We start from the raw sequence: 27,430 nt of genomic DNA on the forward strand, positions 1-27,430 counted from the left end.
GTCGGCCTCTTCTCCCAGGCAACTAGCGATAGGACAAGAGGACACAGCCTCAAGCTTCACCAGGGGAGGTTCAGGTTGGACATTAGGAAGCATTTCTTCTCAGCAAGGGTCATTAGCCATTGGAAGGGGCTGCCCAGGGCGGTGGTGGAGTCACCATCTCTGGAGGGGTTTAAGAAAAGACTGGACATGGCACTTAGTGCCCTGGTCTAGTTGACAGGGTGGTGTCAGGGCAATGGTTGGACTCGATGATCCCAGAAGTCTCTTCCAACCTGGTTGATTCTGTGCTTCTGTGATTTATCTCTAGCATTCTTCTAGTGCAAGGTAAAATATGTCTTTACAATTCTACTCTCCAATGTACTTAATAGAATTTACTTTACTTATATTAAAAACAAGTCCAAGGAAAGGGATGCAGAAAAGACACTCAATACGGCACTACAAACTTTACCTGCTTTATGCCACACTTTGAAGACCAGGGTCTGCTGTGGATCCAGCAGGAGCTCTTTGGATAATCTGTTACGAACAATAATAATAATATTTCATGTAACGTAGGAAAACCAACAAGTTCTATGATTCTATGAAAAAAACAATAAATTGGATCAAGTCTTACTTAACCTTCCCAAGAATCCTTCAGCAATTAGCAGTTCCTTCCTCTAGATGGGGAAACTACAGATGGGTGGAAATGGACTGACTCACCCAAGGTCTTAAGTCACAATCATAGAACTACAGAATCAGCATTTTTAGCTGAGCGTACAGGGCCATCAAGTAGAAAGGCAATTCTAACTGGAAATGTCCTTTTCACATCTAGCCTGTCAGATCCCAAGTGAGTCTGTGCGAGTCCCCCTTCCTTACCTTGCTTGTTGCTGAAAGTCCCAGACGGGTGAGTCTGTATTTTCTATTACTGAAGTGGTTATTGGAGCATCTGCACCAGCAACAGCAAACGATACGCAGCTACTGGGTGCTGTTACTTCACGTTCTGTCAAAGGACTCCCTAAAATGATACAGAATTAAATACAGATTTTTTATTAACAATTAAAAAAATATCTAAAGGCAGTTCAGAAATTAAAATCGGATAATTAACAAAGAAATCCACCATCTAGGAAATCACAGAATCAACCAGGTTGGAAGAGCCCTCTGGGATCATCGAGTCCAACCATTGCCCTGACACCACCATGGCAACTAGACCAGGGCACTAAGTGCCATGTCCAGTCTTTTCTTAAACCCCTCCAGAGCTGGTGACTCCACCACCTCCCTGGGCAGCCCCTTCCAATGGCTAATGACCCTTGCTGAGAAGAAATGCTTCCTAATGGCCAACCTGAACCTCCCCTGGCCAAGCTTGAGGCTGTGTCCTCTTATCCTATCGCTGGTTGCCTGGGAGAAGAGGCCGACTCCCACTCCACTACAACCTCCCTTCAGGTAGTTGTAGACTGCACTAAGGTCACCTCTGAGCCTCCTCTTCTCCAGGCTAAACAACCCCAGCTCCCTCAGCTGTTCCTCATAGGTCAGACCCTCCAGACCCTTCATGAGCTTGGTCACCCTCCTCTGGACTCGCTCCAACACCTCAACATCTTTCTTGAAGTGGAAATACTCCTTTTCACTGGTGGAGCTGAAAATACTTTACATTTACAACGGGAGCAAATATTACATTAATGTTTTGCAGAGCAAAAACTGGAATATTCAAAGGAGAAATGGAAAAACCATTTGCCTAAGATCATCTGAGATGTCAGAGGCAAAGCTAGGAATAAAACCCAGGTTCCCAGGACCCTGTTGCAGTGCTTGATCTACCTTCCACGTGAGGCCACAGAGTTTGGCAATCCTAGCTGCAAACACAGAAAATATCCAGCGTTACAAAAGGCAGTTCGACTTAAAAGCTGGATTGTGGAGGTGAAGCTCACTCATGTTGACTGAATAAGAAATCACAGAGCTGGTGTTAGCGACAGTCCTTCTCTGGAGATATTCAAACCCCGCTTGGATGTGACCCTGTGCAACGTGCTCTGGGTGACCCTGCTTTGGCAGGGGGTTGGACTGCGTGATCTCCAGAGGTCCCTTCCAACCCTAACCACTCTGGGATTCTGTGATATTCAAGGATTAATAACCTTTTTTATAGCCTCTATTAGTTCATCTCAAAAAGACTGAAATAGAGAAACTTAACATTCCTGCAAGGTAGAAACAAGTACCACCCTCCTCAGAGGAATATCATTATGAGGAGTGGCTGAGGGAGCTGGAGGTGTTTAGTCTGGAGAAAAGGAGGCTGAGGGGAGACCTTCTCGCTCTCTACAACTGCCTGAAAGGAGGGTGTAGCGAGGGGGGGTCGGTCTCTTCTCCCAGGTAACAAGTGATAGGACGAGAGGAACCGGCCTCAAGTTGTGCCAGGGGAGGTTTAGATTGGAGATCAGGGAAAATGTCTTCCCCAAAAGGGTTGTCAAGCACTGGAACACGCTGTCCAGGGCAGTGGTGGAGTCCCCATCCCTGGAGGGATTCAAAAGCCGTGTAGATGTGGTGCTGAGGGACATGGGTTAGTGGTGGCCTTGGCAGTGCTGGGTTAATTGTTGGACTTGATGATCTTAGAGGTCCTTTCCAACCAAAACAGTTCTGTGATTCTATCATTTATGAGCCTCACATGGCCTAACGCAATGTCGCCCAAGGTGAAGGGTACAGCACTTGATGTGTTTTAAAGGGTTTAATTCATGTTTATCAAAGAGATTCATTTACAAACTGCAACTTGAGGGAAAAACAAACAGCCCCAAAAACCTGCAAATTCACCAATTCTGTTACATTGCTACACATCAAGAAACAAACATCACCTGCTGGGAAGGAATGGTTTAATACGCTTTAGCATCAATTTCAAAGCAAAGAGCAATTCTTTGGTGACCCTCAAGTAGCCACTAAACTGTAATCCCCACTCTGCAGAGCGGGAAGCAGTGTGTCAAGCCTGGGTGAGCTCAGACTGCTCTGCCCTTACATTGCCCTTCCTCACTGCTGCGTCTGGCAGTCTCCAGACAGCACGAGTAAGCCAGCTTTATAAATTGATTGTATGCTAAAAATGCAAATTTGCAAGAGTCGTTGAGATATGAGTGCGTTGGGGTTAAGTTATTCAGATAACGCTTAACTTCAGAATTCAGCTGTCATCTGTAATGGTGAACATTATTTATATTTTGGATTTTATTAATAGAGATAGGCTGAATAGTTTAACCTTCTGCTTCCCCTGTACTTAATCAATGATGCAATGCTCTCAGGGCTGCAACACTATGAAGCCAATTTCAAAAGCCATCACATCCATTCACTGTGTCGGAGTAAGTCTGAGGATTTGTTTTTACGTTGCTCCATGCAGTACCTGTTATGAACAGAATCACAGAATCAATCAGGTTGGAAGAGCCCTCTGGGATCATCGAGTCCAACCATTGCCCTGACACCACCATGGCAACTAGACCAGGGCACTAAGTGCCATGTCCAGTCTTTTCTTAAACACCTCCAGAGATGGTGACTCCACCACCTCCCTGGGCAGCCCCTTCCAATGGCTAATGACCCTTGCTGAGAAGAAATGCTTCCTAATGTCCAACCTGAACCTCCCCTGGCGAAGCTTGAGGCTGTGTCCTCTTGTCCTAGCGCTGGTTGCCTGGGAGAAGAGGCCGACTCCCACTTCACTACAACCTCCCTTCAGGTAGTTGTAGACTGCACTAAGGTCACCTCTGAGCCTCCTCTTCTCCAGGCTAAACACCCCCAGCTCCCTCAGCCGTTCCTCGTAGGTCAGACCCTCCAGACCCTTCACCAGCTTGGTCGCCCTCCTCTGCACTCGCTCCAACACCTCAACATCTCTCTTGAAGTGCGGGGCCCAGAACTGGACACAGGATTCAAGGTGCGGCCTCACCAGTGCCGAGTACAGAGGGACAATCCCTGCCCTAGTGAACAGATACCAGGGAAAAAAAAGGGAAGGAAAAAGAAAGAAGAAAAGGGGGTGGTGGTGGTGTTACCTTTTAAACTTAGATGCATTGCTCTTTCCACAAGGATATTGACAGCAACCGTGTTTTCCAGAAACATCATGTCATCTTCTTGTGGTTGGCCACCGGTGATTTCTGAACTTACAATATCCAGTTTCTGACTCTGATTTTCAGAGAGCTGTTGGCTCAGATGAGGTGCTCGCTCTGTGCCTTCATCTTCGCTGTTGCTGTATTCCTCAGCACGGTGAAGTCTGCTGGGCAGAGCAGCAGAAGTGGAAGAAAGGGCGATGTGAACACGTACAGCAGCTCCTGCAAGGTTTGCAGCATTGCATCGGAACAACGGATAAACCCCTGCAAGAGAATTCACAATCAACCAGCTAAATAAGTCAAAGAAAAACCAGGATCTTGGAAAACAGCTGGTACGGCTCATTACAGCAGAGATCTCACATCAGACCTCAGAATGAATTTTGATTTTCAATGTAATTTCTACGCACTCAGCGCACTGGTAGAGTAAAGGTTAAAAACAGTGACCAATCCCCCGAATTTGGTATATCTTCATTTTCCTACTGGCAGCTCTGATTTTAAATGAAATTTAAAATTTCATTTAAATTTAAATTGAGAAATTTAATGAAATATAACAAGGGCAAGTGTAGAGTCCTGCATCTGGGCAAGAACAACCCCATGTACCAGTACAAGTTGGGGGCAGACCTGTTGGAGAGCAGCGGAGGGGAAAGGGACCTGGGGGTCCTAGTGGACAGCAGGATGACCATGAGCCAGCAGTGTGCCCTTGTGGCCAAGAAGGCCAATGGCATCCTGGGGTGGATTAGAAGGGGGGTGGTTAGCAGGTCAAGAGAGGTTCTCCTCCCCCTCTACTCTGCCCTGGTGAGGCCGCATCTGGAGTATTGTGTCCAGTTCTGGGCCCCTCAGTTCAAGAAGGACAGGGAACTGCTAGAGAGAGTCCAGCGCAGAGCCACGAAGATGATTAAGGGAGTGGAACATCTCCCTTCTGAGGAGAGGCTGAGGGAGCTGGGTCTCTTTAGCTTGGAGAAGAGGAGACTGAGGGGTGACCTCATTAATGTTTCTAAATATGTAAAGGGCAAGTGTCATGAGGATGGAGCCAGGCTCTTCTCAGTGACATCCATTGACAGGACAAGGGGCAATGGGTGCAAGCTGGAACACAGGAGGTTCCACATAAATATGAGGAAAAACTTCTTTACGGTGAGGGTGACTGAACACTGGAACAGGCTGCCCAGGGAGTGGGGGAGTCTCCTTCTCTGGAGACATTCAAAACCCGCCTGGACGCGTTCCTGTGTGATATGGTCTAGGCAATCCTGCTCCGGCAGGGGGATTGGACTAGATGATCTTTCGAGGTCCCTTCCAATCCCTGACATTCTGTGATTCTGTGATTCTGTAAAGCACATGAACTTCCTGAGCTGGGAACAGTGCCTCTGCATAATTTTATACACGTATATGGGAAACACTGCACAAAAGCAGCATGAAATTTTGGTTTAACTCTTGTTCCTTCTCCCTTCCCTGTGCACACTCCGAAGAAGCGCCAATAATCTGTCCACAAATCTGCCTGCAAGCTGGTGGGTGGTGAATGCCACGTGGGTGATAGAAGCCTAAAGAATCATAGAATCATAGAATCGTTTTGGTTGGAAATGACCTTTAAGATCATCAAGTCCAATCGTTAACCCAGCACTGCCAAGGCCACCACTAAACAATATCCCTAAGCACCACATCTACTCGTCTTTTAAATACCTCTAGTAACTCCACCACTTCCCTGGGCAGCCTGTTCCAGTGCCTGACAACCCTTTCCATGAAGAAATTTTTCCTAATATCCAATCTAATCAATATCCAATCGAACAGAGCAGAAGCTTCCACGACCTTCTTGGTGTCTAGTCCTTTGCTCTGACTGCAGGCATTCAGCCTCCTTGAGAGACATTATTCTTACTCGTTCTCACGACGCCAAATCCATAATTCTGAAGAAACATTCTTCATCAGGCCATGTAGGCTAATTGCTCGCCCTGTTACTGGTCATCACTGCCAATTTTTCACCCATTTAAACTTGCTAAGTTTTGAATTCACAGACCCAAGCATTTGAACCTTGTTTATCTTCAGTGAAAGGAGGAGGTGAGTGCGTGTTGCATACAGAATCACAGAATCAATCAGGTTGGAAGAGCCCTCTGGGCTCATCGAGTCCAACCGTTGCCCTGACACCACCATGGCAACTAGACCAGGGCACTAAGTACCATGTCCAGGCTTCTCTTAAACCCCTCCAGAGATGGTGACTCCACCACCTCCCTGGGCAGCCCCTTCCAATGGCTAATGACCCTTTCTGAAGGGTTATTAGACATACAGGACAAATCAAAGCTGTAAATGTTTTGCTTAAAGTGACTAGAGAAGTAACTAAACTAAAACATCAACAAAGAGGAAACATGACAATGTTCTTTAGGAACTTACCACTAACACTTAATGTTGTCCTTGACCTCTCTGCTAATGCTGCGAGGTCAACATAGGCAGATCCAAGAAGACGATCTGTATCAAGTGGTCTTTCCACGTCATTTTCTTTACCATATGCCCACCACACCTGGATTTCTAATTTCTCCTCTCTGAAGAACCAAAGCAGTCCTTGGCTCCTTCTGAGAGTCACCTTGTTTGGTTTCTTAAAGTTCACTGTAACGTTCTTTGCGTCGTCACTCAATTTTGGCCTCCTAAGCAAAGTCCACATGGCTTCCTGATTATATAGCTTATATCTGAGGTAGCAATAAATGTTTTTATGTAGGTGTGTCTGGCCTGCAAGCAGCACGCAGTGGACTGGCAGCCAGACTCTTGGGGTTGAGATGGTCACAGTCACTGGATTGGCACTCTGCGCCCATTCGTCGCTATCATCCATGCTGTCTTCACGGCTCTCCTCACCGTTCCATCCGAAGAGCTCAGCCGCCTCCAAAACACGCTCTCTGTCATCCTGATGAGCAAAGGTAACAGAAAGTTCCAGTCCTCCCACAATGGCCTGCATGACGTTTGTGCAGTGTGAAGGCATTAAATCTTCAGACAGGGTGACGGGGTACCAGCCTGTAATACCTTCAGGAGAAGAGATCACAATTAGACTTATCCTACCTCTTGAAAAATGTCAGGAAAAAATCTTCCGCTCTCTGGTCATTAATTGAGGACCAGTACTTGAAGTGGTTATTTCTTGTGAAAGTCTGGAATTTGTCAAATCATTTCTAACCTGAAAAATACAGCAAATTGTTCGACCTCAGAAAACCTCAGCAGTAGTTCTGACCCCAAAGGCATTTTACTTTCCATTTCATTAATGATACTCATTGTACAACGAAACTATATCCCGTGCATCTCCAATTATAAAATTCCATGAATCTTCAATTATAAAATTAATAATTCTCTTTTTTTTTTCTCCTCTCTTCCCATTAAAAACAAACCCAAAATTTCACGTTGGAGAAAATGACCACTATACTGAGATTAAAGCAGAAATAACCAAGATGATAATGAAAACATTATTATAAGACATAATCATCACAAATTAACACTAGTTAGAGGAGATATTTTACATTTAGTTTAAAAAAAGTTAATCCAACTGCTTTTTAACCTATCTAAGCCTTTGTTTCCAGCTTTGACATCTCAAAAGCAATCATTAGTCCTCCACTGAACACTACTACTCTTGGACTTTCCATCTTAAGGTAGAAAATAAATGGCACTGAATAAAATACTAAGGAGGTTAATATTCGTTCAACTACTACACAACGAGGAACGGCTGAGGGAGCTGGGGGTGTTTAGCCTGGAGAAGAGGAGGCTCAGAGGTGACCTTAGTGCAGTCTACAACTACCTGAAGGGAGGTTGTAGCGCAGTGGGAGTCGGCCTCTTCTCCCAGGCAACCAGCGATAGGACAAGAGGACACAGCCTCAAGATTCGCCAGGAGAGGTTCAGGTTGGACATTAGGAAGCATTTCTTCTCAGCAAGGGTCATTAGCCATTGGAAGGGGCTGCCCAGGGAGGTGGTGGAGTCACCATCTCTGGAGGGGTTTAAGAAAAGACTGGACATGGCACTTAGTGCCATGGTCTAGTTGACAGGGTGGTGTGAGGGCAACGGTTGGACTCGATGATCCCAGAGGGCTCTTCCAACCTGGTTGGTTCTGTGATTCTGTGATCCTACACCCTGAAAACCAACCTTCAAACAACAACCCTTATATGAGTTTTCTAATACAGGATTTTTAATGAAGGCATGTGCAATGTCTGAGAGCGCTTTGGTCTAAAAAAATTACCAAAATCCTCCAAAATGTGAATGAAAATTGGTTTAAGCAATTACTGGAGCATTTAACCAGAATGTCAGCAGTGTAATGCTGATGTATTACCTGATCTTCTTCTCAGCAGGTCTCTGGTTGGAATTGTGACTGTCCCAAGAAGATAATCTCTTGATGTCCGAGCTGCCAAGGTCTCAGTGGCTGGAAAACAAATCATTTTGCAAATACACCAAACTGGAACGTAAGATTTAAAAGTGATTCAGACAGCATCTCCTTTGAAAGAAAGCTGTATCACCTCAAGAGCAAACAGCTCAGCTGTCATACTGAAAACACTTGTAACCCATGAGTAAAGGACAAAGTCAAAATCAATGACCCAGCACGTATCAGGCCAAAATCTGTGTGAAACAAGGGTGTAAACAAGCCCCACATTCATGACAGGATATATGCTCCACCACCACTGAATTTGGAGAAACTTTTAAGGAATATTTCCATAGATGAGCATTAGGTAACCAGTGGGGAGCTAGTGATCTACATTACTACTCAGTTACCCTAACAACATGCCACTCCTGACTCTTCTCCCCCAGGAGTAAAAAAACTACGCCATCTTTAGGTAAATTTTGTTTATACAGTAATTCTACAACCTGTTGTTATGTTGTAGAACAAACCTTCCTATCTGCCACTGGATCATTGGAGGATTTTAAGCTATCATTATTCTGAATCATAGAATCATTTTGGTTGGAAAGGACCTTTAAGATCATCAAGTCCAACCATTAACCCAGCACTGCCAAGCCCACCACTAACCCATGTCCCTCAGCACCACACCTACATGGCTTTTAAATCCCTCCAGGGATGGGGACTCAAGGAACCTCCATTACCTCTCATGAATTGGAGGCAACAAGGCATGCACATACAAAGGGAGGGTGCTCCAAGAGTCAAGCACTATTACTGTTAACAGCATTATCTTTTCATTTAAGAGATGATCTTAGAAACCTTAACTCTTTGCACAAGGGGAACAGCATCTCCCAAAGCCTTTCATCTATTAGCAACTACACAGAACAGTCCTTGGAAATATTCAATGCCAAGTTGGACTGGGCTCTGAGCAACCTGGTCTACTGGAAGATGACCCTGCTTACTGCAGGGTGGTTGGACTAGGTGACCTTTAAAGGTCCCTTCCAACCCAAACCATTCTATGATTCTATGTACAGTGTCTCTTCTAAACTTAAAATTTAGGGGACTGGATCATTCCTCAACAGCATTCAGCCATTGTAATCACTTGTCCTCCTTACCTGACTTTGTGCTTTGATGGTAGATAGAGAAGATGATATTGGCAGACTGCAAGAGTTCCCCCAGGCAAGAGGCTTCTCCACTACTTTTCTGAATGATGAGGTTACAAGTAAACTCTACATGGTGCTCAAACTCTGGGCAGAAAGTATGAGCCACAGCTCGTGTGTTGCGTCTCTCTGCCTCAGGTAGGAAGGAGAGGTGCACAGAGACATAAGCGTTGACTCCCACACCTGCGTAGTACTGGACTGAAGGGTTCCTTTGCGCCACAGCTCTTCGTTTAGTACGTAAAAAGAAAAGAAGAAAGCAAATTAATATAATGTACAAGGAAATTAGGAACCAACGTAATTAAAGCAAAGGTTTCAAGTCTTTATGGTGAAAAGATGGTACAAATAATGAATGTTGTAAGTCAAAACAGATGTGGGTTCTGGCTGCATATTATTTTTCACCATTTTTTTTCATCTAGGAACACATATGAAATGGTGAGAGGAACTATCACAAGGTCCATCAGTGGTGGCTGTGTCTTATCATTCTCAGGATCTGAGACCAAAGTGGTTGAGAAAGTCCTCAGCACCTTTAAAAATATCCCATACTGTAGAAAAAGCTGTAGGATAACTTCCCAGAGAACCTGCTCTAGAAGAAAGCAAAAGACCAAGACAAATTATTTTTATAGGCTAGTACTGACAAGCAAAAGGAGGTGAAATTATCAGATGGAATTATTTACAAGTAAAACAGACCCAGCTATTACTCAGGTCATACTTCTGAACAATGAGGAGTCTGAGGTCATTCCACTTAGGTCATTCCTTTCTTAACTTCTCCAAGCACCATACGGTAGTGATCCTCATCTTACAATGTCTACTTGAATTAAGATGGAGATGAGGAGCTCAGCAACACTGAGAAAGAGTCAGTGAGCACTGCTCTAGAATGACAGGAGCCATCCTTCTCTTATGGAATTCACTCCCTCTCTTCTAGCCTTTTCTTTCTTAATTCTTGAAAAATCGTACATTGGAACTAAGTTCAGGTGATACCATGCATTTAGAGCAGAGCCTTCAGGTTACAAGGAATATGTTTCATTTATTAGTTAGTTTATCAATGTTTCCACAGTAAAATTCAAGAAAACAAATCTCAGCTAGCTTTTCACAGAATCACAGAATCAGCCAGGTTGGAAGAGACCTCTGGGATCATCGAGTCCAACCGTTGCCCTGACACCACCATGGCAACTAGACCAGGGCACTAAGTGCCATGTCCAGGCTTTTCTTAAACACTTCTAGAGATGGTGACTCCACCACCTCCCTGGGCAGCCCCCTCCAATGGCTAATGACCCTTGCTGAGAAGAAATGCTTCCTAATGTCCAACCTGAACCTCCCCTGGCCAAGCTTGAGGCTGTGTCCTCTTGTCCTATCGCTAGTTGCCCAGGGGAGAAGAGGCCGACTCCCACTCCACTGCAACCTCCCTTCAGGTAGTTGTAGACTGCACTAAGGTCACCTCTGAGCCTCCTCTTCTCCAGGCTAAACACCCCCAGCTCCCTCAGCCGTTCCTCGGAGGTCAGACCCTCCAGACCCTTCACCAGCTTGGTCGCCCTCCTCTGGACTCGCTCCAACGTTTTAAACAGCGTCAGTAACACCAAGATCCAATCCCCAAATAGGTACCATTTTACATCAGCCAATTTTTATATCAGCTTTCGGTGTAGAAAAATGTGGAAATGTAAAAAAAATGTGCCCTTACAATCTCGATCCTGCTGCAGAATGAATGCTACCACACTGTACTGCAGCTTAAGGGACAAAAATAACCTTTGATGTTCTTTATAAAGTTATTTTCACTTCTGATCAGAACCCAGCTTGAACCTTGGTCTCTGCAGATGGGAAGTTGGCCAGTTACAATTTGTTCTGACCGAATGTCTCAGCCTGCTGCCTCCAGATAAAGCTATTTTAAGAGAAAAATCTTCCTTTTGGAATTAGGCTTTACCTAGCTGCTGCTTGCAAACCAGCTGCTCGGTGTATTTGTACAGAAAGAGAAACAGCTTGAGCAGCTACTCCTGCTGCTGGTCTCATGGATCGCTGGTATCTCATGCTCACGTCAAGCAAGCCTGGATTAAATGAAAGAAAGGAAAGAAATGTTCAGCTTTTTATCACAGAATCACAGAATCAATCAGGTTGGAAGAGCCCTCTGGGATCATCGAGTCCAACCGTTGCCCTGACACCACCATGGCAACTAGACCAGGGCACTAAGTGCCATGTCCACTCTTTTCTTAAACCCCTCCAGAGATGGTGACTCCACCACCTCCTTGGGCAGCCCCTTCCAATGGCTAATGACCCTTGCTGAGAAGAAATGCTTCCTAATGTCCAACCTGAACCTCCCCTGGCCAAGCTTGAGGCTGTGTCCTCTTGTCCTATCGCTAGTGGCCGACTCCCACTGCACTACAACCTCACTTCAGGTAGTTGTAGACTGCACTAAAGTCACCTCTGAGCCTCCTCTTCTCCTTATACAGTTACATCCAACATAATCAATACTCAGTTACACTTCTCAATACAAAACTTACTCTATTAATGCAGAAAAATAATTCCACATCCATTGGGACCGGCTGTGCAAGATGCTGTACTTCAGCCAAGTTACAGCCTGGTACAGGAGGCACAGAAGGAAATTTTAAGGGCCGCATCCTGCGACCTGACCTACCGGCAGTCAGATCAGATGGTCTTAACATTTCCTTCTTGTTGATGAATATATGGCAGAGTACAACCAGGAGAGGCTGTTTAACCCAGCCACAATCTCATGTGTGCCGCCCCTGTAATACTTTTAAGATCATAGAACCACAGAATGGTTTGGGTTGGAAGGGACCTTAAAGATCATCCAGTTCCAACCCCCCTGCCACGGGCAGGGACACCTTCCACTAGACCAGCTTGCTCCAAGCCCCATCCAACCTGGTCTTGAACACTGCCAGGGAGGGGGCAGCCACAGCTGCTCTGGGCAACCTGGGCCAGGGTCTCACCACCCTCACAGCCAAGAATTTCTTCCTAAGAACTCATCTAAGTCTCCCCTCTTTCAGTTTAAAACCGTTCCCCCTCATCCTATCACTCCATGCCCTTGTAAAAAGTCCCTCTCCAGCTTTCCTGTAGCCCCTTCAGGCACTGGAAGGTGCTAGAAGGTCTCCCCGGAGCCTTCTCTTCTCCAGGCTGAACAGCCCCAACTCTCAGCCTGTCTCCAGAGCAGAGGGGCTCCAGCCCTCTGAGCATCTCCGTGGCCTCCTCTGGACTCGCTCCAACAGCTCCGTGTCCTTCTTGTGTTGGGGCCCCAGAGCTGGACGCAGCACTGCAGGGGGGGTCTCCCGAGAGCGGAGCAGAGGGGCAGAATCCCCTCCCTCGCCCTGCTGGCCACGCTGCTGGGGATGCAGCCCAGGACACCGTTGGCTTTCTGGGCTGCCAGCGCACGTTGCCGCCTCATGGTGAGCTTCTCGTCACCCATCACCCCCAAGTCCTTCTCCTCAGGGCTGCTCTCAATCCATTCTCCGCCCAGCCTGGATTTGTGCTTGGGATTGCCCCAACCCACATGCAGGACCTTGCACTTGGCCTTGTTGAACTCCATGCGGTTCGCACAGGCCCAGCTCTCCAGCCTGCAAGATATCCTACTTGAGTATTTCAACACATCCTTTTTATAGCACCTCAGTGACAAAATCTTCAGAGAGACACATTTTCTGCTGCTGCATGTGTCTAACCTATTACAAAATAATCGAAGAATACTGAACTCCCTCTCCAGCCCCAGCTTGTTGTTTTAAAACTGGTTAGGAGTTTGAGGGGTCCTCATGTTTAATCACTGCTTCTTCACTAGGTATGGCGACAGTGAACGTTGGGAGGAAAAACACTCATGGTTGGTATCAGTTGCCAACACAAATCCATATTTTTATTTGCCTCAGAAGCAAATACATCGACTTTCATTTTTACATATAAAGTGAAAACCCACAAGTCTTCCTTACCTGAAGACCGCAGATGAAATTCCCCTGAAGAATCAGTCCTGGGGACCAACGGAAGATTAAAACTCTGTATCCCTATTTCTTCACGATGCTGCATAGTCACCATGGCACAGAGTCGTGACAAAGGCAAGGTCCCTTTGGCAACCATCTGGTCTCTGACATTTGGGTAATAATACCTGGGAAGATACAAAGAAGCGGCATCAGTCGTGCTGGTTTGATGATGACAAAATGATCATCATCGCCCTCAAGACTGTACATGAGTCAACTTCAATTTGTGTGTCTTCAAACACTAGTTAGTGTCCTGACATCCAAGGGATAAACGCAAGTAAGTGAATTTCCACAGATAAAAAACCCAGTAAGTGCTCATGTAGAGAAGACTTCTAGAGCACAAGTGTGATGAGGAGCGGCTGAGGGACCTGGGGGGGTTTAGTCTGGAGAAAATGAGGCTGAGGGGAGACCTTCTCGCTCTCTACAACTGCCTGAAAGGAGGGTGTAGCGAGGGGGGGTCGGTCTCTTCTCCCAGGTAACAAGTGATGGGACGAGAGGAACTGGCCTCAAGTTGTGCCAGGGGAGGTTTAGATTGGAGATCAGGGACAATGTCTTCCCTGAAAGGGTTGTCAAGCACTGGCACAGGCTGCCCAGGGCAGTGGTGGACTCTTCATCCCTGGAGAGATTTAAAAGCCGTGTAGATGTGGTGCTGAGGGACATGGGTTAGTGGTGGCCTTGGCAGTGCTGGGTTAACGGTTGGACTTGATGATCTTGAAGGTCCTTCCCAACCAAAATGATTCTATAATGCTACAAAGGTACTTTTGCATTAGTCATAGCACGTCAACTAGCAGAAACTCTACTAAAAATCAGCACCCCAAAGAAAAAACAAGAGAAGGATCTGGCACCAAATATTCTCCACTCTCGATTTCAATTAATACACAAAAATGCTACTTGCAGAACAATTTGTGGGATCAGTTTGTAAGTGTAAAAAACAAGTCTAGACTGTTTCTTACTGTGCTGCTTGGCTTCAGATTCATCCTAAAGTGAGTTTTGGCAACAGGAGAAAGGCACCCACTGGGTTTTCAGCAGCAGTGACTGAGTAACGTGGTAATGCTATAGACGTGTGTTTCCCTTTCCATTTTGGGACAAATCCTGAACATTAATTGACTGTTCGAGTCTTGGGTAGAGCACTGCCTGACCAGTAGGCCCAACATCTTGGAATATTACACCTGTTGGTTTCTACTTTTTCCCCCATATGCTTCTAGGAGTAATTCAAGATGCTGACAGCATCATAGCAAGAACTCTCTTGATTTGGAATCTAGCAGCCAATATCTAATCTCCTTCCTAACAACAAGGATTTGTTACAGAATCACAGAATCACAGAATGTCAGGGATTGGAAGGGACCTTGAAAGATCATCTAGTCCAATCCCCTGCCGGGGCAGGATTACCTAGATCATGTCACACAGGAACGCGTCCAGGCGGGTTTTGAATGTCTCCAGAGAAGGAGACTCCACAACCTCTCTGGGCAGCCTGTGCCAGTGTTCAGTCACCCTCACTGTAAAGAAGTTTTTCCTCATATTTAAGTGGAACCTCCTGTGTTCCAGCTTGCACCCGTTGCTCCTTGTCCTGTCAATGGATGTCACTGAGAAGAGCCTGGCTCCATCCTCATGACACTTGCCCTTTACATATTTATAAACATTAATGAGGTCACCCCTCAGTCTCCTCTTCTCCAAGCTAAAGAGACCCACCTCCCTCATCCTCTCCTCAGAAGGGAGATGTTCCATCCCCTTCATCATCTTCGTGGCTCTGCGCTGGACTCTCTCGAGCAGTTCCCTGTCCTTCTTGACCTGAGGGGCCCAGAACTGGACACAATATTCCAGATGCGGCCTCACCAGGGCAGAGTAGAGGGGGAGGAGAACCTCTCTTGACCTGCTAACCACACCCCTTCTAATCCACCCCAGGATGCCATTGGCCTTCTTGGCCACAAGGGCACACTGCTGGCTCATGGGCATCCTGCTGTCCACTAGGACCCCCAGGTCCCTTTCCCCTACGCTGCTCTCCAACAGGTCTGTCCCCAACTCGTACTCATACATGGGGTTGTTCTTGCCCAGATGCAGCAGGCTTTTTCCATTTCAAATATTGCAAACTGGCAAGAGGATGTTTACAGAATTCTTAAAAGGCTTCTGGCTCAGTAATTTGCTCCTTTCACCCAAAAATTTACCAGCCACTATCAGTGAGTGGTTAGGGCAAGACTAAACCAAAGTCCATTTGTCCTCAGGAAACTGAACCAAGCATAATTATGCTTTTTAAAGCTACCTGTCTTCATGGTCTCTGCTTTCCATTACCAGTAATTAGTTTCAGTTGCCAAAGAAACTACACTTTAAGCTTACAAACATTTTATAGTATATTCTTTTGTACTCAGTGACTTGTATTAGGGAAAAAAAATCAAAACAATTAAATTATACTGCCAGGGGGCTATTAAGTCAAATTTAGATGTGCCAAGCGTTTAAACACTGCTTTTAGATCACTATGCTGATAACAAAGTGGAAGAAAGCAAACTAAGAGCATCCACTTTCTAATGAAGTTGTAAGAAGAAGAGTAATCAGCACTCTTGGGGGGAAAACAAGGCTCATGTGTCTTAAATGCAACCTTAAATGCACTTATTCATCACCAAATGTTGATGAGCTCACCATTTTTTCACTTATTATTAAATATCCATCCCACAGCTAGAGATTTTTCAATACCAGATATGTCTCTACCTGTATTGCTGTGACATCTACAAAGAATAGGATGTTATTCTGTACCTGCACCAGACTTCAAACTGGATTCCTCCTCCAGCCCCTCCTGGTGTCATAAATGCACTGACCAGAAGCCTCTGGACTGGGACATCAGCAGGAACCAACAGAGAATGATGACGCTCATCATTAAAGACGGGATCAGGGACGCACAAAGTGGTTGCTGTGCGAAACGGCTTTAATTTGATGCCTACAAGTGAAGCAGAGTTGGTTAAAAATGGTTTCATTTGGGGGTTTCAACCTTTTCCTATTTGCAGTCCTTCAGGAGGCAGGACCCGGGGACAATAAGGTCAATCCTCCTTCTGAGTTTCACTTCACAAATCTTTGACAAGCAATTCATGCAGTCCCATGTGAGCCACAGGCTGAAAACTACTGTTAAATGTGGCTGGAAGCTGACATAGTCCACAAGAGTTGCTGTGGAACAACGTTACTGACTGTCATTTTTCAGAGGAAATAATCTATTAGTGATTCAAAGCACTCGAAGTCAACACGAAGTCTTTTTCTACAATTGTAATTATTTAAATACTCCTTTATAATCCCAATGATCTAAACCAGGCAAGTCTTCTCTTGGTGCATCCATGAAAATGAGCACCTTGAAAGAATCACCGAATCACAGAATCAATGAGGTTGGAAGAGCCCTCTGGGATCATCGAGTCCAACCATTGCCCTGACACCACCATGGCAACTAGACCATGGCACTAAGTGCCATGTCCAGGCTTTTCTTAAACCCCTCCAGAGATGGTGACTCCACCACCTCCCTGGGCAGCCTCTTCCAATGGCTAATGACCCTTGCTGAGAAGAAATGCTTCCTAATGTCCAACCTGAACCTCCCACAGAATCACCGAATCAATGAGGTTGGAAGAGCCCTCTGGGATCATCGAGTCCAACCATTGCCCTGACACCACCATGGCAACTAGACCACGGCACTAAGTGCCATGTCCAGTCTTTTCTTAAACACATCCAGGCTTGGGTATATAAAGCTTTCGTTGAATTTAACCATATACAATCTTAATAATCCCTAAGAATCCGTTCTTGCAGGATCAGCTGGTGAAGCCCTCCAGGATCTTTAACAAAAAGGTATCACGTGAAGAGATTCAGAACTAGGTATCTTTTTTTTGCTGGGAACTTTGCCATCTGCCTCAGTCAAAGAAGGCTTTTAATTTACTAACGTAGCCCAAGAACAGTTGTATGAAGATCTTCTGAGGAAAGGACGCATCGGCTGCATGAAAGCTCAGAAAAACACCCCCCCTCTTACTTAAGCAGAGAGAACATGTGACGTTCTCGTAGATGTGGTCCTATGAAGGAGCAGACGTGGTGCTTAGGGATATTGTTTAGTGGTGGCCTTGGCAGTGCTGGGGTAATGGTTGGACTTGATGATCTTAAAGGTCCTTCCCAACCAAAACGATTCCATGATTCTATGATTCTAACATTACTAAATAATATTTAACTAAAGCAACACTCTAAATAAGGACACATTAGAAAAGAAACTTACCATCCTCATGCAGTTCAGTTCCTCGCAGTGCACCGCACCCAGCCTCTTGAACTGGGAAATAGTACTGGACGTAGCAGTCAGCCTCTCCCCAGACGGTGGACTGTAAGGGAGTGAGTCCCTTCACACTCTCCACATGGATCTCAAACACATGCTCCATCAGATCTTCCCCTTCTTGCTCTAACTGCTAATAAAACAAAGGAAATCCACATGGAAAGGATGACTTTGGGAAACAGCATACAAGAGGACTGGGAACATGAGATTCTAAAAAGCCTGAGACGAGAGGCTCAGAACCACTATCTGCTGTTTTCTCCCTGAAGTTCACAGAAACATCGAAAGCCTGACAGCAATTTTTTTTTCTTCTGCAAAAGCCAAAAATCACAGCATACAAAAAGCATGGAAGTTCCTACATATCCAACTCAAAGGTAGGGCAATACCTGTATGGTACAGAATAAGGCCGTGACAATTAAGATTTTCTATAATTTTGGGGTTTTCTTTACTGTACTTGTCAAGTAGATAGTGTAGCCAGCCGGTCTGGGGAAGTGATCTTCCCTCTGGACTCGGCACTGGTGAGGCTGCACCTTGAATCCTGTCTCCAGGTCTGGGCCCCGCACTTCAAGAAAGATGTTGAGGTGTTGGAGCGAGTCCAGAGGAGGGCGACCAAGCTGGGGAAGGGTCTGGAGGGTCTGACCTATGAGGAACGGCTGAGGGAGCTGGGGGTGTTTAGCCTGGAGAAGAGGAGGCTCAGAGGTGACCTTAGTGCAGTCTACAACTACCTGAAGGGAGGTTGTAGCGCAGTGGGAGTCGGCCTCTTCTCCCGGGCAACCAGTGCTAGGACAAGAGGACACAGCCTCAAGCTTTGCCAGGGGAGGTTCAGGTTGGACATTAGGAAGCATTTCTTCTCAGCAAGGGTCATTAGCCATTGGAAGGGGCTGCCCAGGGAGGTGGTGGAGTCACCATCTCTGGAGGGGTTTAAGAAAAGCCTGGACATGGCACTTAGTGCCATGGTCTAGTTGACATGGTGGTGTCAGGGCAATGGTTGGACTCGATGATCCCAGAGGTCTCTTCCAACCTGACTGATTCTGTGCTTCTGTGATAGAAGCAGTGGATATGCAGGGCAATAAAAAAAGCAATAATGTCAATACTGGCGAGAGAAAGCTGGTAAGAAAAGAGTACAAACAATATAATTCTGCGTAGAACGCGATTATTTATAACAAAATTGGCTACAGCATGAAAAGAGACTGGGGATCACTGGTCTGTTAATGAACCCACCCATAAAATCCTTTTCACATGTCCCTAACAGCAAGAATGGGCATTCACTGACCAATACCGTCGTGGGCATTGTAGGAGGAGGGTCCAGAGAGTGGGAAGGGCGCTGTGTGACGGGAGGGACGATTCCTTCTTCGTTTTTTAGCCTTTGCAGTGCCACTATTTGATCAGCTGATCCCATCGCCAGGATGACCCTCAAGCTTCCACTTCTACTACCAGTAAAAACATCTATCACAGGCATATAGCTGTCCACAGCAACCACGGGATATTGAGCTTGAAGAAGCAGGTGGGAAATCTTTGGATCTCTAGAATAAATTAAAAGAAAAAAAATAAAACAACAAAAAAGCCTCAGCATGAGAATGAGCCACCTGAATACGAACGTGATCACACAAAGCTCATTTTAAATGGGGCTTTCAATGCAGTTAGAAACCAATCTATCTCCATTCCTCCAAAATCCATCTCAATGACATTAGTCTTCACAAAGCACAGATCCACGAGCTGTTTTCAGCCATGAGAAAGAACAGCTCTCCAAAATCTAACACAGCCTTAGCTATAAGCCGGCCTAGAAATCCATAAGCGAGGTGATGAACTGGAACAAGACTTCTATTAATATCCTGTAGCCATATTATGGTTTTATGAGGCAGTTATGTGCCTTTGGGGATGGACTTGGGAAGGAAGAAAAGAAGGACCAGGGACAGTCTCCCAGAGAAGTGTAAAAACCTCTGATAATACACTGCAGATCTACACAAGCCAACTACAGTGGATTACTGAAAAAATCATAAAATGACACACTAATAATTAACAAAGTAGGGGCCAGTCAGTTCCAGCACCATCTGGTATCCACCTATCACTAGTCTGACCAACATAAAAGGAAGAACTTCTTTTCAGAAAGGGTTATTAGACATTGGAAAGGGCTGCCCAGGGAGGTGGTGGAGTCACCATCTCTGCAGGGGTTTAAGAAAAGACTGGACATGGCACTTAGTGCCCTGGTCTAGTTGACATGGTGGTGTCAGGGCAATGGTTGGACTCGATGATCCCAGAGGGCTCTTCCAACCTGGTTGATTCTGTGATTCTGATTCTGCGAATGAAGCCTTTGCATTAGAAAGAATCTCTTCTGTCCAGTAGTTTCATTAATTTAAAGTGGTTTATTTTATATTAATTGACTGAACAAGAAGCCAAAACACTGAACCAAAAAGAACAAAGAGCTCTGGAGAGACCCATTGGATAAGACAACAATTAAAACATGAAATATTTAGAGACCTTTTTGATACCACAAGCATTATGCTGTGCTGTGCAAAATGACAGCATCCCCTAGCAATGGGATCTATGCAGAGCACAGAGGAACAAAATCACTCAATCAGGCACAATCTTGGAAAATTACCAGTGCAAAGCCAGACTTAATTCTGCTGTGCAGTCACTTTGATATCTTAGAGTTCTACTCCTTCATGGGACCACAAGTTAAACTGGCTCCAAACCTGATGCAGTGTAGTGGCTTTATTTCTCACAGTCTACTTGTATTTCTGTACGAGGACAGTGTAACGCACCCATACACTGCTCAGTGTAGTAAAGTGCCAGAGGAAGCTTGGAAGGACAAAAAAGCCTTTTGCTATAGAATCATAGAATGGTTTGGGTTGGAAGGGACCTTAAAGATCATCTAATTCCAACCCCCTGCCACGGGCAGGGACACCTTCCACTAGACCAGGTTGCTCCAAGCCCCATCCAACCTGGCCTTGAACACTGCCAGGGAGGGGGCAGCCATAGCTTCTCTGGGCAACCTGGGCCAGGGTCTCACCACCCTCACAGCAAAGAATTTCTTCCTAATATCTCATCTCAATCTCCCCTCTTTCAGTTTAAAACCGTTCCGCCTCATCCTATCACTCCATGCCCTTGTAAAAAGTCCCTCTCCAGCTTTCCTGTAGCCCCTTCAGGTACTGGAAGGTGTTAGAAGGTCTCCCCAGAGCCTTCTCTTCTCCAGGCTGAACAGCCCCAGCTCTCTCAGCCTGTCTCCAGAGCAGAGGGGCTCCAGCCCTCTGAGCATCTCCGTGGCCTCCTCTGGACTTGCTCCAACAGCTCCGTGTCCTTCTTGTGTTGGGGGCCCAGAGCTGGACGCAGCACTGCAGGGGGGTCTCACGAGAGCGGAGCAGAAGCTGGGGGGTAAGTTTAATTAAGAACCCTCCCACACAAACCCCAGACACCATCCGTGACTTCCTTCTCCGAGCATCATTTAGGATATTTCCCAACCCAATAAAATATGGTACCAAGATGTTTACTTGAATGAGATGTAAAACTGATGCAGAGGAAGTTTCACTAATCCCAGGAGTCTGTCGCAGCCAGGGCTTCCCATCTTGTTCCAGGCTTCAATAACCATGACGTTGTTCTTTAGCCGCTCCAAGCGTTTGGAAGTCAATGAAAAAGGCATCACCTGAAAAAGTTTAAGGCAGAATTAGTACACAGAATACACTGGAAGCTGTTTGCTAAGTACAGAGCATTCTGGTAACGCTACATTATTCCAGTCTACAGCATTGTGCTCTTTAGATATGGAAATTAAAAATTAAATGCATACTTGCCTAACAAGTTTCAGAAAACTGGTAGGCTTGGAAAAGAGCTAGCCAGGAAAATAAATGCAATTTATTTAAATTTAACATAATAGCCTAAGATTATTAAATGCCTGAAATTCTGCTGTTTGCCAGGGGAAGGCTCTGGCCCATATTAGGACAGTAACCCCCACTTCTGTGCTGCAATATCCATTGAGAAGAAAAAGAACACTGAGTAATGGAACAAACCAAAAAATTCTATATTTAATTATCAGGATGCCATCAACAATAGGTTTTCTTGCCAAAACAGAAGAAAACCACAGAATCACAGAATCGTTTTGGTTGGAAAGGACCTTTAAGATCATCAAGTCCAACCACTAACCCAGCACTGCCAAGCCCACCACTAACCCATGTCCCTCAGCACCACATCTACACGGCTTTTGAATCCCTCCAGGGATGGGGACTCCACCACTGCCCTGGGCAGCCTGTGCCAGTGCTTGACAACCCTTTCGGGGAAGACATTGTCCCTGATCTCCAATCTAAACCTCCCCTGGCACAACTTGAGGCCGGTTCGTCTCGTCCCATCACTTGTTACCTGGGAGAAGAGACCGACCCCCCCCTCGCTACACCCTCCTTTCAGGCAGTTGTAGAGAGCGAGAAGGTCTCCCCTCAGCCTCCTTTTCTCCAGACTAAACCCCCCCAGGTCCCTCAGCCGCTCCTCATCACACTTGTGCTCCAGACCCTTCACCACCTTCGTTGCCCTTCTCTGGACTCGCTCCAGCACCTCAAGGTCTTTCTTGTCGTGAGGGGCCCAAAACTGAACACAGGATTCGAGGTGCGGCCTCAGGGAAAGGAAAAATCAACTTTTTCTTCAGTTTTAACCTAAACTTTTCTGACTATTTTTCTTTTGTACTGCAAAAGTCTCATTTATTATTTGGATGATTCAAGGACTGCATTGCAAACTACGCAATGCAGCCAAAACTATTGAAAATACTTTTAATATACTGGACAGAGCCCAGGAGAGAATTTCCTACATATATAAAAGTAATTTATCTTTGGAATATATTTCTCAACGCGGAATCACAGAATCAATCAGGTTGGAAGAGCCCTCTGGGATCATCGAGTCCAACCATTGCCCTGACACCACCATGGCAACTAGACCAGGGCACTAAGGGCCATGTCCAGGCTTTTCTTAAACACCTCCAGAGATGGTGACTCCACCACCTCCCTGGGCAGCCCCTTCCAATGGCTAATGACCCTTGCTGAAAAGAAATTCTTCCTCATGTCCAACCTGAACCTCCCCTGGCGAAGCTTGAGGCTGTGTCCTCTTGTCCTGTCGCTAGTTGCCTGGGAGAAGAGGCCGACTCCCACTTCACTACAACCTCCCTTCAGGTAGTTGTAGACTGCAACTATGGAATGGCACATTTCAATCAGTGTGAAACAGCAGAACTGTGACTTGCCTGAGAAAAATTAAAGGCAGGTTGTGTCGTGCCCCACATGACAGCAGATCTCGTGGCCTCCTCAGTGCTGAGCAGCTTGCAGTTTAAATACACATTACAAGAACTGTGGAGCCCATAGTCGTCAGCAACAAAATCCTTTCCATCAGGTACCATCAACAGCACATGCAATAATAACCCATCCTCTTCAGATGCAGTTATTTGCGTCATCAGATTACGGGCTACAGAGGTTGGTACAGCCCGCGGTGGCTGCACGATGTTTATGCTGCCTGCTCCTGTCTTCTGGGAATCCTCGTAGTTAAGTTTCAAGCAGCGAGGGCTTTCTGCATTCACACTTTTCCTGTTGGGCTCCTGCAATTCCAGCCGGGGACTTCTTATGGCGTGAGCAGGGACTCGCTGCGCAGCCGTAGCCGACCTGGCAGCGGTGCGGGTGAAGTCTTTGTTGTCGGCTGCGAGCTCTAAGGATACCTGCGTTGTGCAAGGCAAGGTGGGCTGATCAGAAGACAAGCTCCATACACAGACGAGAGACTGCAACATAAACTCAGGAAAATACACTGTGTGCTTTGTTCAAGAACTGTGTTAGATCATCACCCAGAATCACAGAATCAAACAGGTTGGAAGAACCTCTGGGCTCATCGAGTCCAACCATTGCCCTGACACCACCATGGCAACTAGACCAGGGCACTAAGTGCCATGTCCAGGCTTTTCTTAAACACCTCCAGAGATGGTGACTCCACCACCTCCCTGGGCAGCCCCTTCCAATGGCTAATGACCCTTGCTGAAAAGAAATTCTTCCTAATGTCCAACCTGAACCTCCCCTGGCCAAGCTTGAGGCTGTGTCCTCTTGTCCTATCGCTGGTTGCCTGGGAGAAGAGGCCGACTCCCACTCCACTACAACCTCCCTTCAGGTAGTTGTAGACTGCACTAAGGTCACCTCTGAGCCTCCTCTTCTCCAGGCTAAGAAGAACCTTTAGACACGTGCTGGTTACAAGCTACAGCCGGAACTGCAAAATAAACTACCTGCTGTTGTATCAAATAAAGCAGTAACTGAAGTACCAAAACACACAATTACAGCTGAATAAATGAAACAATTAAAAGCAATCACAAAGCTGAACACCGATCTAGCCAAGGTGAAAAGTCCTGCGACAAAGTATCACAACTGCCATTTGCTCCACTTTGCTACAGCACTTGCTGCTTGAGAAAAATTATGAAAAAGTGTTTCTCTCTATGTGTTTTCTCTCGCTGCTCTTTCACTTTTACATTCCCTGCTGCTTTTAGCTGTCCCTAACTCCTCTCCCTTCTGTGAGCTCCTTTTTCTCTCCCGTGGTCTACATATTCCGCTACATTTGTCGTCTTTTTTTCTGAGGTTGGGTTTTTTTGGCTTTTGTTTTGCTTTTTAACGCTCCATCCTACATCTGAATTGTCTCTTCATGTTGTCAAGATTTGCAAGAGAAATAGTTAGACTGGTACGAATGAAAATGTGTGTGTGAAAACAATGAAAGAAACACTAGAACAAAGGTTAAAGGAATTGCAAGTGTTAATCTGCAAGTGTTAATTGCCGCAGAGCATCATAAATCTGCTGGATTCATTCACAGGACAAGACAGAAAGAAGGGGAGGAACAAACTGAAGCCCAGAAGATAAAGCAGCAGGATAAAGAAAAGGATTGGAGCCATAAAATGTCCAAATAAGGGAAAAAAAATAATCAGACTCAAGAATTTTGCCTATGAATTAGGAGTGATGAGACAAGATATTGCAGCAAAAGATCCCAAACAGTATCTGCTCCTAAAGGGTATAAAGAACATGTCCAAAGATGAGGAGTTCATGATCACCTGTCAGAAACTACCCAAGAAATGCAAAGTGGACTCAATAGCTGACATCCCTTATCCCCCATGCCCTGGCCAGAAGAGCTGGACCCACATTTATTGCTGTTCTGGCCAGGTATTACACTGAGCAAGTGAAACCTAAGAGACAGGGCGACCCAAATCAGTTTTCTTGAAGTATGAGCTTCCCCTTGCGTAAGTTCTTGCACTGAACTTCAGTTCATGAATTCTCCCCACCACCTCCTTCCACTCTTCTCCCCTCACACCCTGTTCTGCTCCATTCTCTCCCACACAACACACCATTTCTCCTCCCTGCCTTCAATTAGCTCCTCCCACACCTACCCTCTACATTTGATGTCTCACCCTTCTGCAGCTCCTCTACTGGCAGCTCTCCTGAATGGCTTCTCTCGAAGTTTCCCAGCCCCTGTGACAGAGAACATCGCTCATCCCGTGAACTACAAAGTGACAGAAGCAATCCATGCTCACGTTCGCTGGGAATAATTTAGGAGCTCTGAATGTAACATTCCCAAATACTCTCTTAAACCTTCACCTGTTAATCTAGAGAGCTGTTTATCCTCAGAACTGGCAAACCTCTCAAACCTGCTGTGCAGGACTGTTAGTCCTTCTCAATCAGAAGTTGAGCATGCTAGTAGAAACTTTGGCTGGAGAAGACAGAATCACAGAATCAACCAGGTTGGAAGAGCCCTCTGGGATCATCGAGTCCAACCATTGCCCTGACACCACCATGTCAACTAGACCATGGCACTAAGTGCCATCTCCAGGCTTTTCTTAAACACCTCCAGAGATGGTGACTCCACCACCTCCCTGGGCAGTCCCTTCCAATGGCTAATGACCCTTGCTGAGAAGAAATGCTTCCTAATGGCCAACGTGAACCTCCCCTGGCCATGCTTGAGGCTGTGTCCTCTTGTCCTATCACTAGTTGCCCAGGGGAGAAGAGGCCGACTCCCACTCCACTACAACCTCCCTTCAGGTAGTTGTAGACTGCACTAAGGTCACCTCTGAGCCTCCTCTTCTCCAGGCTAAACACCCCCAGCTCCCTCAGCTGTTCCTCATAGGTCAGACCCTCCAGACCCTTCCCCAGCTTGGTCGCCCTCCTCTGGACTCGCTCCAACACCCCAAAACAACTCCTAAAGTGACAAGGTGGTACAAATGACGGGGAGCATCAGGCCTCTGTGTCAGGAGAGACCCCAGCTCATGTCACATGTGGAGCAGGAGTCGAAGCTCCCAGCCCTGAACACACGCCACTCAAAATCTGTCTGGAGAGTGGTTTCTGTATCCAAGCCCTAGCCCTCGTTTTACCCCTGCAGCCAGGGCAACACAGCAACATCCTTAGATATGCAGAAGGTTCAAAATATTCCTCCAAAAGTCTTAAGGAAAAAAAAAAAAGGTTCATGTTATCTTGTATTGGTCTTACAACCCTTCATATCCAAGTCCTGGCAAATTAAAACAAACAGAGAAAGGAAAGAGGAGGAAAAATGAAGAGGAAAGAAAAAAAAGAGAGAAGATCCAACCAAAATTAGTAACAACAGGTGGTTGAACTCAAACCCTACATGGTAAACCACATACCTTCAGCGGTCCAACTTGTGTCTGACCTCTTTCTTTTTCCACGGGTATTTCACAGCTGACAGCGAGCAACTCTGACTGAATAACCTCGCGTAACTGCAGCACTGCTGAGCCAATGGCCACGGGCTGAGGGCAGAAAAAGAATCCATTTGGCAAGATTTCAGTCAGATTTAAAGAACTAAGGCCATATTGTGAAGAGAAAACCTTCTGGGAAGCCGTGCTCAGCCACTCACCCTCCCTATTCCTTTACGACTAGTTTTACCATGGGGGATTTGTAGGAAAGTTTCCCTTAGTTCCAATTTCAAGTATCACTAGGACAGCAGTAAGTAAAAATTCTCCCAGAAGCCCCAGTAAACAGTTCCAGGTTAATGCAAAAATGAACATCCCAAATCTTAGTAACCGAGTCAAATTTCTATACTTAAAGATGTAATTTATTCACTCATTAAAAGAGAAGCTCCTGTTAGAATAGATGGGCTGTTCCTTGCTGTTGATTGAAACAAGACACAAGCTGAGTTAACACCTCGCACTGACTTCATCATATGCAGATGATATGCAAATATTTTTAGCCAAACGAAACAGACATTTTTTCCCCTCCAAAGGCACAAGTTACACCACTTTCCCGCACTTCATCTTATCCCCCTTACTCTAGGCAGAGTCATGATATCAACTGCATCCATATTAACTCATTCTATATTGCTAAACGAGCCGTGTTCTCATTGAAGACTAATGCTTATCATAGAATCATCGAATGTCAGGGGTCGGAAGGGACCTCTGGAGATCATTGAGTCCAACCCCCTGCCAGAGGAGGACCAATCTAGGGCAGGTCACACAGGAACGCATCCAGACAGGGCTTGAAAGTCTCCAGAGAAGGAGACTCCACAACCTCTCTGGAGAGCCTGTGCCAGTGCTCTGTAACCCTCACAGGAAAGAAGTTCTTCCTCATGTTGAGGTTGAACTTCCTGTGCTCCAGCTTGCATCCATTGCCCCTTGTCCTATCGCAGGGCACAAGTGACAAGAGGTTGCCCCTTTCCTCTTGACACCCAGCCCTCATCTA

The 27,430-nt window shown here is 46.0% G+C and overlaps 1 protein-coding gene across 7 annotated transcripts in view; it reads right to left on the reverse strand.

Moving 5' to 3' along the window:
• The window catches only part of C2CD3 (C2 domain containing 3 centriole elongation regulator), a 66,296-nt gene that overhangs the window by 23,112 nt on the left and 15,754 nt on the right, over positions 1-27,430 (reverse strand). For all 7 annotated transcript variants that reach the window (XM_068418896.1, XM_068418920.1, XM_068418889.1 and 4 more), the window contains exons 13-26: positions 26,380-26,502; positions 22,975-23,439; positions 21,251-21,402; positions 19,036-19,285; positions 17,715-17,898; positions 16,232-16,412; positions 13,442-13,614; positions 11,440-11,560; positions 9,480-9,748; positions 8,305-8,394; positions 6,399-7,019; positions 3,969-4,286; positions 850-988; positions 446-510 (exon numbers count right to left, since the gene is read on the reverse strand). In XM_068418896.1, coding sequence (XP_068274997.1) covers positions 446-510; positions 850-988; positions 3,969-4,286; positions 6,399-7,019; positions 8,305-8,394; positions 9,480-9,748; positions 11,440-11,560; positions 13,442-13,614; positions 16,232-16,412; positions 17,715-17,898; positions 19,036-19,285; positions 21,251-21,402; positions 22,975-23,439; positions 26,380-26,502 — 3,151 coding nt within the window. The remainder of the gene's footprint in view (positions 1-445; positions 511-849; positions 989-3,968; positions 4,287-6,398; positions 7,020-8,304; positions 8,395-9,479; positions 9,749-11,439; positions 11,561-13,441; positions 13,615-16,231; positions 16,413-17,714; positions 17,899-19,035; positions 19,286-21,250; positions 21,403-22,974; positions 23,440-26,379; positions 26,503-27,430) is intronic.

The sequence above is a fragment of the Nyctibius grandis genome, chromosome 2 (assembly GCF_013368605.1).
Source record: "Nyctibius grandis isolate bNycGra1 chromosome 2, bNycGra1.pri, whole genome shotgun sequence".
In the NCBI taxonomy this organism is placed as follows: Eukaryota; Metazoa; Chordata; class Aves; order Nyctibiiformes; family Nyctibiidae; genus Nyctibius; species Nyctibius grandis.